General features: G+C 47.9%; 2 protein-coding genes across 2 annotated transcripts in view; both read left to right on the top strand.

Moving 5' to 3' along the window:
* LOC122370636 (glutamate receptor ionotropic, delta-1-like) overlaps positions 1-4845 on the top strand; it is a 32755-nt gene extending 27910 nt beyond the window's left edge. Inside the window, exons 8-11 of the mRNA XM_043346397.1 lie at positions 1334-1461; positions 1904-2017; positions 2214-2362; positions 3857-4845. Of these exons, the coding sequence (XP_043202332.1) occupies positions 1334-1461; positions 1904-2017; positions 2214-2362; positions 3857-4085 (620 nt within the window). The 3' untranslated portion in view covers positions 4086-4845. The remainder of the gene's footprint in view (positions 1-1333; positions 1462-1903; positions 2018-2213; positions 2363-3856) is intronic.
* Positions 4846-7176: 2331 nt separating this feature from the next.
* LOC122370629 lies at positions 7177-12195 on the top strand (the record flags this gene model as incomplete). Its single annotated transcript, XM_043346379.1, has 5 exons — positions 7177-7209; positions 9410-9473; positions 10812-10998; positions 11356-11555; positions 12076-12195. Coding segments are annotated over exons 3-5 (486 nt in total), but the record flags the coding sequence as incomplete, so codon positions are not given.
* Positions 12196-14735: the final 2540 nt, after the last annotated feature.

The following is a 14735-nucleotide window of genomic DNA, read 5'->3' as shown; positions in this document are numbered from 1 at the left end:
TAACCAATCAAATGCAGCACAGTGGACCGATTGATCTGCTGTGATGCGTTGAATGCGATCGTCTCTCACGTCAGGCCAGGACGAGACGAGACGTCAGCCGTGAAGCGCGTATGAACTTGCCTTCAGACGTTTTCAATTGGTGCAGTCAATCTGTCACGCAAGTCCACTAAAGCCGTCGTTTCCTTGGAAATACAAGAGCTTTTCACATCTTGCAATCATTCTTAGGCCTCATCTCGCAAGCTATTGCAGTCTTGCCAACTTAATCTCGCTTACATCCAAATATGTCATTGTTCTTGCATAGTTCTACGCTTTACCTTCTCGTTTGGCTTTAACTTCGCACAAAGCTTTATCTTAAAGCTTTTACTTGAATGCACTGGCTTTAACTAAATGCTTTAGCTTGAATGCATCAGTTTAAACTTAACTGTGAAAAGTTTTAAATGCAAAGCCTTTAAACTAAATGCAAGCTTTGACTTCGAACAAAGCCTTAACTTTAAGCCTTTACTTTAATCCATCAGCTTTAAGTTAAGTTAAATGCTAAAGCTTTAACTGTAGCCGCCGAGCCGCTGTTCGCTGTAACGGACATTATTTTCGATTCGTTGGGTGAGATGCCTTTGGTGAAATGCGAAACTTCAGCTAATGATTTATTCAAATCTTAGTTCATCTCTATGTCATGTCATGTCGTTAAAGCTTTATGCATCTTACGGCTCAGAGCTAAATCAATTAGTATACACAAAACTACGCATCGTAATACAGCAATCGAAAACCCACCAATTTTAGCCTTTTTCGATGACCTGGAAATTTAAATTAAATCTCGCGGGCATCGCACGCGAATATAACTAACGGCGCCGCCACATGACAGACTATTTACAAATATGTACAATACCGTATCGGAATAACGTGATGAGGCGGCAACACATACATTCTGATTTCTGAACATTTAGCACGTCACTGGCGGATCCAGCGGAGGGGGCATTTAGAGCCATGCCCCCGCAACGCCTGAAATTGACAAATATTAGTGTTTTTTTAGACATTAAAAAGAAAACTCCGCAAATTCTATGAGGAAAAGCTTGTTTTTAACTGCACAGCAGTGCGTGAAGAATCAAAATCCGATAAGTTTTTGGAACTTGGAGAAGCTTTTCTAGGGACTAGGGCTATGCCCCCCCCCCCCCACACACCCCTCCGGCCCGCAGCGTCCAAGGCCGCATTTCTGGATCTGCCCAGGAGTGGAGCTTCCTATACAGCTGGTGGGGCAACTTGCCATTTTGCCCCACCAATAACCGTTTTTCTCCCACCCACTTAAAGCCCACTAATTCATCCCCTGAACTGTACGCAGGGACGCTGATAGCGTCTCTGACCGTGCCGACTGTGGCAGACTCGATCGAGTCTTTAGAGGAGCTGGCTTTCCAGGACGAAATCAAATGGACCTACCGCATCTACTCGTCCATGGACAATCTGTTCAGGGTGAGACAAGCTGATTTCTGCAGCCTGCAGGTAGAGGCCGGTAGAGCTATTTATTTGTAAGAAGGAATACTGCTTTAGGCCATGCAGTCAAGTCCCTCTAACTATGCTTATGCATCTATATTTTAGGCTCACATCGTAAAAAAAATACGCTTAGGGCGTTTCGCTTACTGTCAACTCGTATCAACTCTCGAGACTAGGTAGTTCATATTTCGTAAGTTAAATCTCGTCAAATATTTGTTTATGAACATTTCAACCTTTCTTTTGTGTTTCATTTATCCACTCTCCATCCTTCTTGCACCGTTTCATTCACATGCCGTCACAGTGACTCTGTATTCCGTATCTGTATCTGTATTCGTTTCGGCCAGTCCCGTCTCTATCTCTCGCCATTCTGCTCCAGTCTGAGCCCTGTTCCTGTCCCCGCTAAAGTCGCGTTCCGTTTCAGTCGTCGGGCTCAGCCGTGTTCCGACAAATGGCCACTCGGTACGCCGATAGTAAGGTCACCACAGATTACGAGGGCGTCGACAAGGTGCTTACCGGCGAGTGGGCCTTCATCAAGGTCAGTCGGGGCGTCACAGATGCTAGGTCATGACGGAGTGACCTTCAGTCGAGGTCACGGCAGGACAAGGCCTGATTGCCCGTGCCATGAGAGTGATTTATGGTGATTCTAAAATCTAAACGTTTACGAGCCAAAGTTTTAGTCCTATTTCAAATCACACTATTCCTAAGTTTGAAGCTCGGTTCTCCGTTTTCAGGAGCGTTCTTTCCTGGACTTTGCGCTCGACGAGGACTTTCAGCGTACGGGTCAGTGTCGTCTGCAGATAGCGGCGCGCGAGTTTTACACAGTGGGATTCGGCTGGGTGCTGCAGACCGGCAGTCCACTGAAGGAGCTCTTCGACCTCGAGTGAGTGGCGTGCCGGCGTGGAACCGTGGAGGGCTGCACCAGACTGGGTGATTATTTCTGAGAGTGTGATAGGACGCCCATCAGCCGCCGCCGTGAAACGAAGCACCGGATGTTTGGGCAGGCCCCTAACGGTCGATGATACGACAATAGAGCAGCATGGTTGATAGCATACACCGTCTACGAACAAAGTGTGATGCACGCAGGTATTGATTCCGTGTCGTAATACCTACAAGACTTTGATGAACTATTGTGCCCTTAGAGAATTGCTCGCACTATAAGGCAGTGTTATCGAAGACCGGCCTTTGTGTGCATTGTTGATGATGAGCCACTATAGATACTGGCCATTTTGTGTCAATCAAACCTTATCCGGATGTTTGTGTACTTGCACGTTTTTTTCAATCATACGTCCGACGATTGTTCGACAAATGATCCCACATTGTGTCGCTGTCATTGTGGACAGCGAATGTAGGGGAGAGTGGGGTGGGTTGTGTCAGTTTTTACTCCGAGACCCATAACCTCGTAACTATCCGTGATAAACTCATTATTTCCATACTATATCCTTCCTTGATTCTTCTGCTTTTTTGTCCAAAGTAACTTTTCCGCTACCTCTACCAGTTTTTCTTCTACGGTCTGCCGAATAGAACAATGTTTTTGATACAACTTGCCCCATGGCTTGGGTGAGTTGTATCACATGGTGGGGTAATTTGTATCACTAGGCATTTCACGTTTCAGGGAGTGTGCTTGCTACTGGTTTTGAACATAACAACATTAAATGGGGTTAATACAATGTTTATGCTCAAAGGCTTCACTTTTATTAGACCAAACTTAGGTCAATGCAATCCGAACGAAACATCGAAACGAACGAAACATCAACAGACTAGATGCAAAAGTGGCCCGTTAAGAGCAAAGAAGCCAACACATTGTGCCGAAATGGAACGAGTATTGACTAGCTACCTACAAACGCGAGACAGGGCCTAGCTTTCGCGATCAAAAGCAACATGCCCATACATACATACATGTTACAACATACCCCACCCGGCTCTGATACAACATGTACCTCGCCGCCATCTTGGAAAAAACATCCTCGTGCTCAAAAACAGCGGACAGCTGGAGAAATCCATTTTCACTCACGAAGCCTTAGAACCTACCCTCACCACCGCTACGGAGATCTTTCAAATTCGTGCACATCTAAATGCCCCAAACACACATTTTCTTGTAACTCATTTTTTTAGAATGACATTAAAAAAGCATAAAATCGGCTCTCTCCTCGAGACGCGTCCACCCAGCCACACGACAGAACAGGGAAAGATGGCGCCCGGAAAACCTCGTCGGCTGGTCGTGTCACGAGCGCTATCTATTGGATAAGTTTGGCACAATTCGCCCTGATACAACTTGGACATGATACAACTCTCCCCGCTCTCCCCTACATGTTTCTCCTTACAATAACGTTCAATAACGCCCGTCCTCGCCTCCTCCGCGTGTTCCTCGCCGCAGGTTTCTCCGTATGAGCGAGATGGGCCTGTTCGGCAAGTGGCGCGGCATGTACTGGCCGGCGCCATCCAACTGCAGCACGGGCCTCATCTTCACCGACGTAGGCAGCCAGCCGCTGGCGCTGGCCGACCTCGTCTCGGCGTTCCTGCTGCTCGCGCTGGGCGCTGTGCTGTCCACAGTAGTTCTGGCGGCGGAGATGATGTACCGCTCGGCCTGTGCCGGCCGGCGCTGAGGGAGGAGCGGCTGGGACAGTGGGTAGTGATGAAGCGTCAGTGGGAGATGGTGCCGCCGAGTGGAGGATGCTCTGGGTGGTGCGAGGCCGGTAGGCGGGGTTGATCAAGGTGGAAGGCGATGCCGAATTTAGACGGATGAGAGACGGCGCTGCTAAAACGAATGATGGAACGAATGCTTAATAAGACGCTGAGGGTTTTTAGAGTTAACAGATCGATATATAATATTTTATCTGATATGCTTTACTCGGTTAGGACTGTTATGAGGATATGCGCATCGCTTTGGGTTATCAGCTCCCAATAAGCACCGTGCGTTCGAATTAGCGATGTCTGTGATAGAGCACCTCGTCTATCGACACGAAGAGAGTACTTCTGAGTCGTTGGGCCATATAATCGTCTAGTTACGAGACTATAATCAGCACCGCTCACCTTATATGCTTACGTCAGACGGCGGACATTGTCATTGATCATCATAGGTATGTGTCGCAGTCCTCGAATATATCAACAAGATAATATTATAGTACCTATGTAGCTACTATTCAGATAAATAATTTATTTTAAAGGGGCAATATTTCAGGCATATGTCGTTACCATGGCCTTCTTGTATGCCGGTGATAGTGCAGTGCATGCATTTCCCTTGTGTTATTGTGGAAGACATACCTACTATGCAAAGCTACGAAGTCCTTGCAGTATGAGGCCGAAACGTCTTTTTTTCGGTGGTTTATCTACATTTCCTTTTATTGTTTGCACTCCTGAGCAATAAGTAATAAATAAGAAACAGGACATTTTTAGTAAAACGTGACCGTCTTTCGATGCGTCTCGAGTTAAAGCGCTTGGCAGTAGTGGCGGAACATCTTCAATTAAGGGGGGGGGGGGCACTGCCGACTTTTGGTCCCATTCTTTCCATGCAACGCCCATAGGGCTAATGTTAAAATGTCAAACTCAAAGGGGGGGCGGTGCCCCGGTGCCCTCCCCGTTCCGCCACCTATGGCGCTTGGATAGATACGTAGGCCTACATAGATAGATAGATAGATACCTATGTTTATATAACCATCGCATTCCGTTTGGCTCTCTCGTCAGTCTCATCTCGCTGCATTTGTCCTTCTGCCATAGCCTTGTCGGTACTCGTAGTTCAATGCGTGCATGTCCTTCCGCCCAGGCCCAATCCAGGTATATGTCCCACTCGGTGCGCTGCTTGCCTGTACGCATCTTCCTGCTTTTTTGGCATTCCGTGTCGTATCCTCTGTAGGTATATACACGCAAGTACCTACTACCATATCTGCAACATTCTATCCATTCGTTCGTCTTGATCCGGTACCCAAAACTGTGTCCGTTGATTCTTCATTGGCACACGTCTCGTTCCCTTCCAACGGCCGTAGTCTATTGGCTATACCTTCTGCCCGTCCGTCTCTGTCCGTTAAACCGTCTCTGTCTCTCTGGACTCTGCTTCGGAACAGCGATGACAGGCTTGGTCGCCCTCCTTGTCGTTTCTCACCCGTCTCTTGTCAGACCCTTTCGGTCTGGCGAGACCATTTCAGAGGTGGAAGGATGATAGGAATTAGGGGGAGACATTGGTCTGGGCAGACACCCTAGAGAGTCGCCGGGGCTGAGCCCGTCCGAATAGATAAGCCGACCAGCCCCCCCCCCCCCCAAGCACTCTCTGCACCTGGATACGGGTGTGCTCCCTTGGGATCCAGCGGTGCCGCTCCAAGGGAGCAGCCCGCATCACGCATGAGATAAAGTTGCCTGTCCAGCCCGGAGCGAGGTTCGCGGCGTGGACGAGAAGGATATTTTAACATCCTGAAGGTGGAAGCGACGGACGGGTGGACATTCTGTCCGTCAGACTGTCAGTTCGTCTTTTATGCCTTGGTCCGTGAAAACCGCCTCCCTGCGGCCTGCCTCTTACCTACTGTTTAATGTCTCCCTTTAATCTTAATCCATTTAATCTCCCGCGACCCGTCCTATCCGTCTTTCCTCCCATCCTTTTTTTACTCAGCTAGCACCCACAGAATTTCTATCTGTACCTCATTCTTGTCAATCCATCCACTTAGGCGGGTATTTAAAAATCCGATAAACTGTCACTTCATCCGCTCGCCCGTGTCCGTCCCGTCCGTGTCCGTTCCGTCCGTGTCCGTACTCCGTTCCGTCCGTGTCCGTTCCGTCCGTGTCCGTTCCGTCCGTGTCCGTTCCGTCCGTGTCCGTTCCGTCCGTGTCCGTTCCGTCCGTGTCCGTTCCGTCCGTGTCCGTTCCGTCCGTGTCCGTTCCGTCCGTGTCCGTTCCGTCCGTGTCCGTTCCGTCCGTGTCCGTTCCGTCCGTGTCCGTGTCCGTTCCGTCCGTGTCCGTACTCCGTTCCGTCCGTGTCCGTACTCCGTTCCGTCCGTGTCCGTACTCCGTTCCGTCCGTGTCCGTACTCCGTTCCGTCCGTGTCCGTTCCGTCCGTGTCCGTTCCGTCCGTGTCCGTCCGTATGTGTCCGTCCCGTCCGTGTCCGTCCCGTCCGTGTCCGTCCCGTCGTCCATCCCGTCCGTGTCCGAGTCTCGCCCGTGTCCGAGTCTCGTTCGTGTCCGTCCGTATGTGTCCGTCCTACCCAGCGTATCGTCCCGTCCCGTCCCGTCCGCCGAGTCCGCCGGGTCGTCGTTTATTCCGTCTCGTGCTCTCATCCCTCGCCTCCAGATCCGCATCCGACCGACCGCGACCGCTCCGGGTCCGGAGCCAAACTGGGCCTAGGCACCAAGATTACTTTACTACTCGTAGGCACAATTTTGGTAGGCACTGCCTCTCTAAGGCTCTAAGTCTAGTCTCTGCAATTCTGCATCGGGCATCCTGATCCCGGATCCGCCCGCTTGTTCGACCCATTTCGTGCCCGCCAAAACAAAATATCTCCATTTGATACGACCGTACGGGCCGCATATAGTCCTATGTACGTACGGCCCAAGCGTACGGACCATACGGGCCATTCGAAGCGTCATCCAAGGCTAAAGTAATCTTGATCCAAGGCCCTATATAGGGTTTTGGCGTCATCCGTCAAGACAGGCGTCACGCCTTCGTCGCCAGAAATATGGCAGCAATCCTTCGTCGGACCATTTTTGGCAAATGGCGTCGGTTGTTGAAGGAATGCCATTGATTGGGTGAGTCCGTTGCTTTGTTCCTTGAATTTTCGCGTGCTGATCATGGGAACTGTGGTGTATGATTATTTTTTGTCATGTACACTTTTGTTTAATCACAAAAATCCATGATTTGTTATTTGTCTTTTCATTTGTTTTTATTTTCCGAACTATTTCTTCATCGTAATTCTTAGGCAAAAGTGGCGCAGACATTGTTTTGAAAATTGTCTGCTTTTATCATTTTTAAACATTTGCCCGGTGTTTTGTTGGCAATATTGCTATTATTTGCATAAATGGCAATGACTGTTGTAAGTTTTTGCAATCATACTGGTTCTGGTTCCTGATAACATCTGCTTGATGTGGAAGCATGGCAGCAAATGTCAGCTTACCTCTTTGCAGATTGAAATTGAATTGCCAATCTGACATTTTTGATACTTCAAGTCACCACAATGATGCACATTGTGCAGTGGCGCGGGATCCAGGGGCTAGCGGGGCCCCGCCCCAACATTTCGGCTAGGGGGTTCATAATGTATTTGAGCCCCCCCCCATAGCTGGAGGAATCGAAATCAGAAATCTACCAACATAAATTCATAGATTCATACATAGGCGCGGGAACCATGGGGAAGGGGGCAGGGGGGAAGCTTGCCCCCACAACTCTGGGGCTGTGGGGGTGGTGCCCCACAACTTTTCATGAGGCCAGGAACTGTTTGGGCAGCTTGTCCTCCCCAAATTAGGGGTTGTGGGTCACAAAGGAAGAAAGCATGTGTGAAAAAATCCACCTCTTTCACTGGCTCGGCAACTCATTTGGCAGATTAAAACCTTGATTCCAGGTTGCCACTCAGTCAGCTGATATGGAATACCTCACTTTTTTGCAAATATTTTTGTTTTTTTTCGTTGAAAAGGCAAAGGTCTGAAAAATAAGTGGCCTAAAACCGGTGAGAAAATTATATTTGGGGGTACCCTAGATTGATCTCTATTATGGTTCAGCCCCCCAGTCTGGAAGAAGTTCAGGGTGCTGTCTCGGCCGCTCGCCAACAACATGGGTGTCTTCCAAGGTTCTGTACTGGGTCCGCTCCTGTTTACCGTCTTCTCTAATGACTTGTCATTACACGCTGAGGGAGCACTCGTGTACCAGTACGCCGACGACACCCAGGTGTTGGTGAGCGGCCCGAAGGACGACCTCAGGGGACTCACCTCGCGCATGGAACGCTCCTTAGAATCACTCAGTCGCTGGTTTATCTCTCATGCTCTCAAGGTCAACGCTAACAAAACCCAGCTCGCCGTCTTTGGCAGTCGTCAGAATCTCCGATCACTTCCGGACATTGAGGTAAATTTTTGCAACGTAGTCTTGAAACCACAAGCGGAGGTGAGAAACCTGGGTGTCGTCTTCGACAGTGCTCTGTCCTGGGAATCGCATGTGTCCGAGCTGAGCCGTCAGTGCATGGGTGTACTGATCGGCCTATCCCACTGTCGACACTACCTTCCCGATGGCGTCATCAAGGTGTTGGTGACGGCGCTGGTGCTCTCGCGGATCGGATACTGTCTCTCGGTATACGGAAACGGCACGCAAAAAAACTTAGACAGGCTCCTCAAGATACTTAACTTTGCGGTGAGAGTGATTTTCGGCAAACGTAAATTCGATCATGTGTCCGATCTGCGGGAGCAGCTGCGCTGGATGATGCCACGGCAGATGATGGAGGCGCAGACGCTGACTCTCGCGTACAAGGTGCTGCGGTGGGGCGAGCCTGAGTCACTGGCTGACGCGTTTACTCGCTGCCGCGATGTGCGCCAGAGAACGACCAGGCAGGACGGCCTCTTCCGCCTACCCCGGCCGAGGACAGAGGCCGGGAGGCGCCGGTTTGCGTACCGCGCGCCGTCCCTATATAACTCGCTGCCCGCCGGTGTCGCAGAGATGTCCCACCGGTGTTTCGCTCGAGCGGTGCGGGCTCAGCTGATGGCGCCGGGTGCGTGAGCGCGTTTAGCTGTGTGATGTGTGATGTGTGGTGTTTGTCGGCTTATGAATGTGACGATTCTGACCTGCATGCTTTTATCCATGAGCTTATGACTTGGGGCTGTAATAGCCACGATGCATTGTGGATTGCCCTGCAATTGTAATACATACATACATACATACATACAAGTTCCCGTGCCACTGACATTTGCACTGATTGGATGTTGCCTTTTTGGTTCTTATCTCATAACTTTTCATTATCATCTTTTTCAGGTGATCCGAGGCTTGGAGCATCTCAATCTTGACCTAGGGTCTCCGCGTAATATTTGAGTGCGAGGTAAGGATGTTTTTTTATTCTTGTTGACAGACTAGAGGATCATAAGTTAGTCAGATAATTATGAAAAACATGGTGTGTTCCTAGAGTTTTGTAGCATTGCCACTGAATTAGCAAATTATGCTGTGACATATTGTCACATTAATAAAAAATAAGTGTAAGAAAATGTTTCAAATCACTATCTTACACTCCTCAGGTTCACCCAGCCTAACAAATATTTTTAGATGATTTCCTAACCCTAACTGCCAAAATTAACAGTCATGTATGACTAATTGCTTAGTGAATTTATGAACTGGACCTTCTGATTTTTTTAAGTACCTGCAATTAAGCAAAGAGAGGTTTGTATTGGTCAGATTTAAAGTCTTTTGAATCACTTTGAGTGCAAATGTAAATATGGCATGAGACATGCCATTGCGATGAATATAAAATCAAAAGTGAAATCAAGAGTAATATTATACTTTCAGCTTAAAGCTTCACCTGTGCCTTCCACTTAAGCACTTGAAGCAATTAGACAGGCTGATTAAGAAACTAGTGATGAAATGCTAAGCTGGACTGTACTGAAACCAACCTAAGCTTTAATTTTGCATTACATTACTTAGCTTCAAGTGTTTGCTAGAAGCTGGTGGCTCACTACATAAAAGAATTCAGAAATGAAATGGAAGACAAGTGATTATGTAAATGCCTTACCATTTAGTCATGTTAAGGATGCCAGAATGACTGTAAAAAATAATCCTTTGAATGTAGTTATGTAGTAAAAAGTGACATTTTCTCTTTGAAGATGCATTAGATGGGAAATGATTTACTCCACAATTTAGACATTGGCAGTGAGTGCAATCTGATTTCTATTTTCAATTTATTATTTATCTACCATGTGGGTAGTGTAGCTTTGAAACATCAGAAAAGATGGCATTTGTGGAGTTTATTACCTCAGGATAATCATTCACAAGAGTTGTTATTTAAGAGTTGTCTTGAATTTTGCAGCTCATGTGATGTAGGTACTCATTTTTATATGCAGTCCTGTTCTCATGGTGATGCGAATGATATTTATTCGAGACATGTGCACTTTTGTGTCAGCTGCCTGCCAAAATGTTCAGGGATGAATATGCACCAGCAAGCCACAAGTCAGGTAATCATGCACATTTTGTACAATCGTTGCATGCACAATGCGTGTCTAAGATACATTTTTGCCAAGAGATGTATGGCGCTGTCACTGTCTTGTGCCCTAATCGGTAGTAAGATATAGCCAGTAGTGTAAACCTGTGTCCAATGCCCGGTCACGGGGGCATCTGCCCTCTAATCAGTGGCCTCCTGCCTCACAACCCCCGGTGCGGTGTGCGGCAGCGGGCGCCGGCGGCAGCAGCGATGAGCGGCGCCGGCGACCAGCGCGTGTTTCTGGTGGACGGCCAGGCCGTGTACCTGGAGGGAGGCGGCGACATCTCGGAGGACGTACTGCAGCAGGCGCTGGCGCAGCTGGCTGGACGGGGCGCCACCGCCACCGAGGAGCAGCAGCAGGCGGGCACCGTGCTCGGTAAGCGCCTCTGCAAATGGGGACGGAGTATGGAATCGATTGTTGGTGCCTAATTTGTCGGTGGTGCTAACGCCGACCAATGATGGAGGCGGATGCAGCATTTCATTTTTCCAAATAGGCCAGGGCCGATGGTTCCGTGTTCCGTGTATTTCCTGACCGACCCACTTAATGTGAATTGTGGGCGGACGACCACATTGCTAACAGAGACTTAGTGACTTGGCTATGCTGCAACCTTAGCTGCGGCGTAGCTGCTGAAAGTTACCAGATCGTGAGTTGCATTGCCGAAGCTGTCCGTCCCAGTAAGCGGTACCGCTGAGTCTAACCCAACCACTCTGCTGTCTGTGTGCGCGCCCACAGAGGTACAGGACGATGGCGGCGCCGCTGCCGGCGGGGCCAGCGGTGACGCCGTGGAGCTGGCGGACGCAGAGGACGGCGAGGAGGGTGTACTGGCCGTGCTGCAGGACGAGACCGGCCAGCAGCAGACGGTCCGACTGACCCCCAGTCAGGCGGCCGCGCTCGGAATAGACTACGACGAGCTGCTGGCCGCCGCCGGACAGGTGGGTTCGTCACACAGTCTCCGGATAGGCGGGCTCGTTAGACAGTCTCCGGACAGGTGGGTTCGTTAGACACTCTCCGGACGGGTGTATGTCTGTCAGTTTCTGGACCAGCTTGCGTGTGTCAGGACAGCCTCTGCGTGTCCGGTGTCTGTCAGATAGTCGCCGAACAGGTGGGTGTCAGACAGACAGAGTCGTCAAGCAGGACGTATCTTTTAGACCAGGGGTGCGGAGCCGGAGCCGGCACATTTTTTGCCGGGAGCTGGAGCCGGAGACGGAGCCGCCATGACATTTCACCCGGAGCCAGAGCCGGAGCCGGAGCCATTTTATTTCTCCGAAGCCGGAGCCGGAGCCGAATCTGTCTGAAATTTCCACGGCTCCGCATCCCTGATTTAGACAGCCTTTGTATGTTGAATGAGTGTATCTGACTGTGTCTATCTGAATATGTCTTGTTGTGTCTCAGAGAACGTGTATCTACCAAAGTGTATGTCAATGTGTGACGGTGTGCCGTCGTTACCGTCAGGTGGAGCCGTCGACGGAGGAACAGGAGGAGTCTGCCGACGCCTCCGCTACTGAGCAGCAGCTCTCCACCGGCGGGGTGCTGGCCCTGGACGCCGGTAAAACCGAGGAGGGAGATAGCAAGGTGAGCGAGAGGCGTCAGACGGGCACACTGGGACCGGGGTGGGGCCGAGGCACAGGGAACTGGTGGTGCTGACCCTGGGCGCCGGTAAAACCGAGGAAGGCGACAGCAAGGTGAGCGAGTGAGGCAGGAGCCTACAGACGGGGCAGTCTTATTTAAAATTGTGATATAATGCATTTATGTTTGTCCAATCGAGTGAGGCATACATAGGATGAAACATGGGAAATTATTAGCGCAATTTATTAGTGGAAATTAATTAGCGAAAAATGATCCACTTTCCTTAGACAAAACTGATACTCCAGCCTCCAGGATATGGATAAACATCGAACTTGCCATACAAATTTTGCTAACGACATGATGGATTGTTTATTTTCGGGATATTATTTGCACAGGCACATGTTTGGGCGCTGCTGTCCTCCACCCACCCTTCACCTGCCAAGTTGCCTGATGCCTATTGGAAGCTGGGACACAACAGTAGCGCCACCTATGTATACGGTGGCGCCGCGTGGTAGAGTGCTAGATCGGTGTGCCGTGGATCGGTTTACTTGGCAGTTAATTCATCAATATATAGGCAGCGTGTCATACAGCGAATGGCTGTATTGGTATGAATCTTTTTGTGTTACTTATACTTGCTTTACATCTGTTCATGGATGTTAAACTTACTGACATCCATTCCCAATCAGTGTATCTTTTGTTTTTCCCACCTTTCGTGTGGATCACTGCTAGTTTGCATAGTGTCATATGCAAATAGATCCATATGAACATATTCCACCTCTCCTTAATGACAAAGTCATTGATCCATTTAAAAATATCGGCCCATCAGGGCTCTCGTTTCAACATCAGAGGTTTGAGCAGCTCAGAAATGATTGTAAACATGTTGTATCCTCCAGTCCTGGATCATTCTTACATAAGCACAGCACTGAACTCCTCATCTTACATGTTAACACCAGATCTATCTTAACTAATGATAAGTTCGAGGAATTCCAAACTTTCCTCTTCACTACAGGTAAACATTGGAGCATCATTTGCTTATCAGAAACTTGGCTGGACTCAAGCACCGAACAATATAGACATCTAGATGGCTACACATCTATATTCAACAGTCGCCAAGATAGAACTGGTGGAGGAGTAGCACTATATGTATGCAATGAATGCATAAATTCAACATCTCTCATGCAGCATATCAACATAGCTGGGGTTGAAGCTACATTTGTAGAATGTACTCTGCAGTCCATTAAGTTCATAATTGGGGTTGTGTATAGACCACCAAGAGTTAATTCAACACTATTTATAGAAAAAATGACAGAGGTATTAGAAGAAATTGGTCATACTTAAAAAATGTTATAATTGCAGGGGATTTTAACTTTGACCTTTTTCACACATCAACAGAATCCTCTGTTGAGAGCTTTTTTAACATGTTTACTTCTCACGGCTATTTCCCTTGTATCTCAAGAACTACGAGGCTGGCTGCTGAAAGTGCTTCTCTCCTTAATAATTTCTTTTCCAACAATCTTGACATAATAGAAAGATCAGGTATTATCATAAGTGATATATCCGATCACTTTCCTATCCTTGTTGGTCTCACTCTTAAAAATGACAGACATAATCTTACAAAACAGACTGTTACCTCATTTAATTATCACAAGATACATGATTTACGATCTTACTTGCAGACGGAACTGACAGACTTCTTTCAGGAAACAAATGCAGAGAATGCGTGTAAAATTTTAATTGATGCGTATACGTCCGGGATTGCTAGGTACAGTAGTACCTATACACCTTCCCGCAAAAGTACGCCAATTAAGCCATGGATCACTCCTGGCCTACTCGCTTCAATTAATAAGAAAAATGAGCTGTTTCGTATCAAGTGCAAACATCCTACTACTTATAACATAAGCAGTTATAAGAAATACAAGAACATGTTCACTAAAGTTTTACGGAATGCTAAAAAGATTTACTACCAAACTGCACTGCATGACTGTGGTCCTAAAGAAACCTGGCGAATACTTAATGAAATGACTAAAGGCAACGCGCCTGAAGGAAAATATCTACCGCTTTTAAGATTGACAATGATATTGTCAAAGATCCAGAAAAGATTGCTAAATCTTTCAACTCGTACTTCTCACAGGTTGGAAAACAACTGGAGGAACTGATTCCCCCTAGTCATATCGACCCATTGGGAAGCTTTCCTAGTGAAATAGGAAATACAATATCATCTTTCACAGATACAAATGAAGTAGAACTTGAAGAAATCGTAAAAGGTGCGAAAAATGTTGGCGCTGGGATCGACGGTATCAATGCACGCATATTTAAAGCAACTTTTCGTGTAATACGTAGACACCTTGTATATCTTATGAATCTTTGTTTACGACAAAATGTATTCCCTCTGCCCCTGAAAAGAGCTGTTATAAAGCCGATTTATAAATCCGGAGACAAACAGAGCTTTAACAATTATAGACCTATAAGTATACTGCCTTTTATCTCGAAGATACTGGAAAAAACTGGTCTTTATCGGCTCGATACTTTTTTTACTTCAACGATAC

The sequence above is a fragment of the Amphibalanus amphitrite genome, unplaced genomic scaffold (assembly GCF_019059575.1).
Source record: "Amphibalanus amphitrite isolate SeventyFive unplaced genomic scaffold, NRLGWU_Aamphi_draft 001152F_arrow, whole genome shotgun sequence".
NCBI classification, from domain to species: domain Eukaryota; kingdom Metazoa; phylum Arthropoda; class Thecostraca; order Balanomorpha; family Balanidae; genus Amphibalanus; species Amphibalanus amphitrite.
This window is presented reverse-complemented; position numbering and strand designations above follow the sequence as displayed.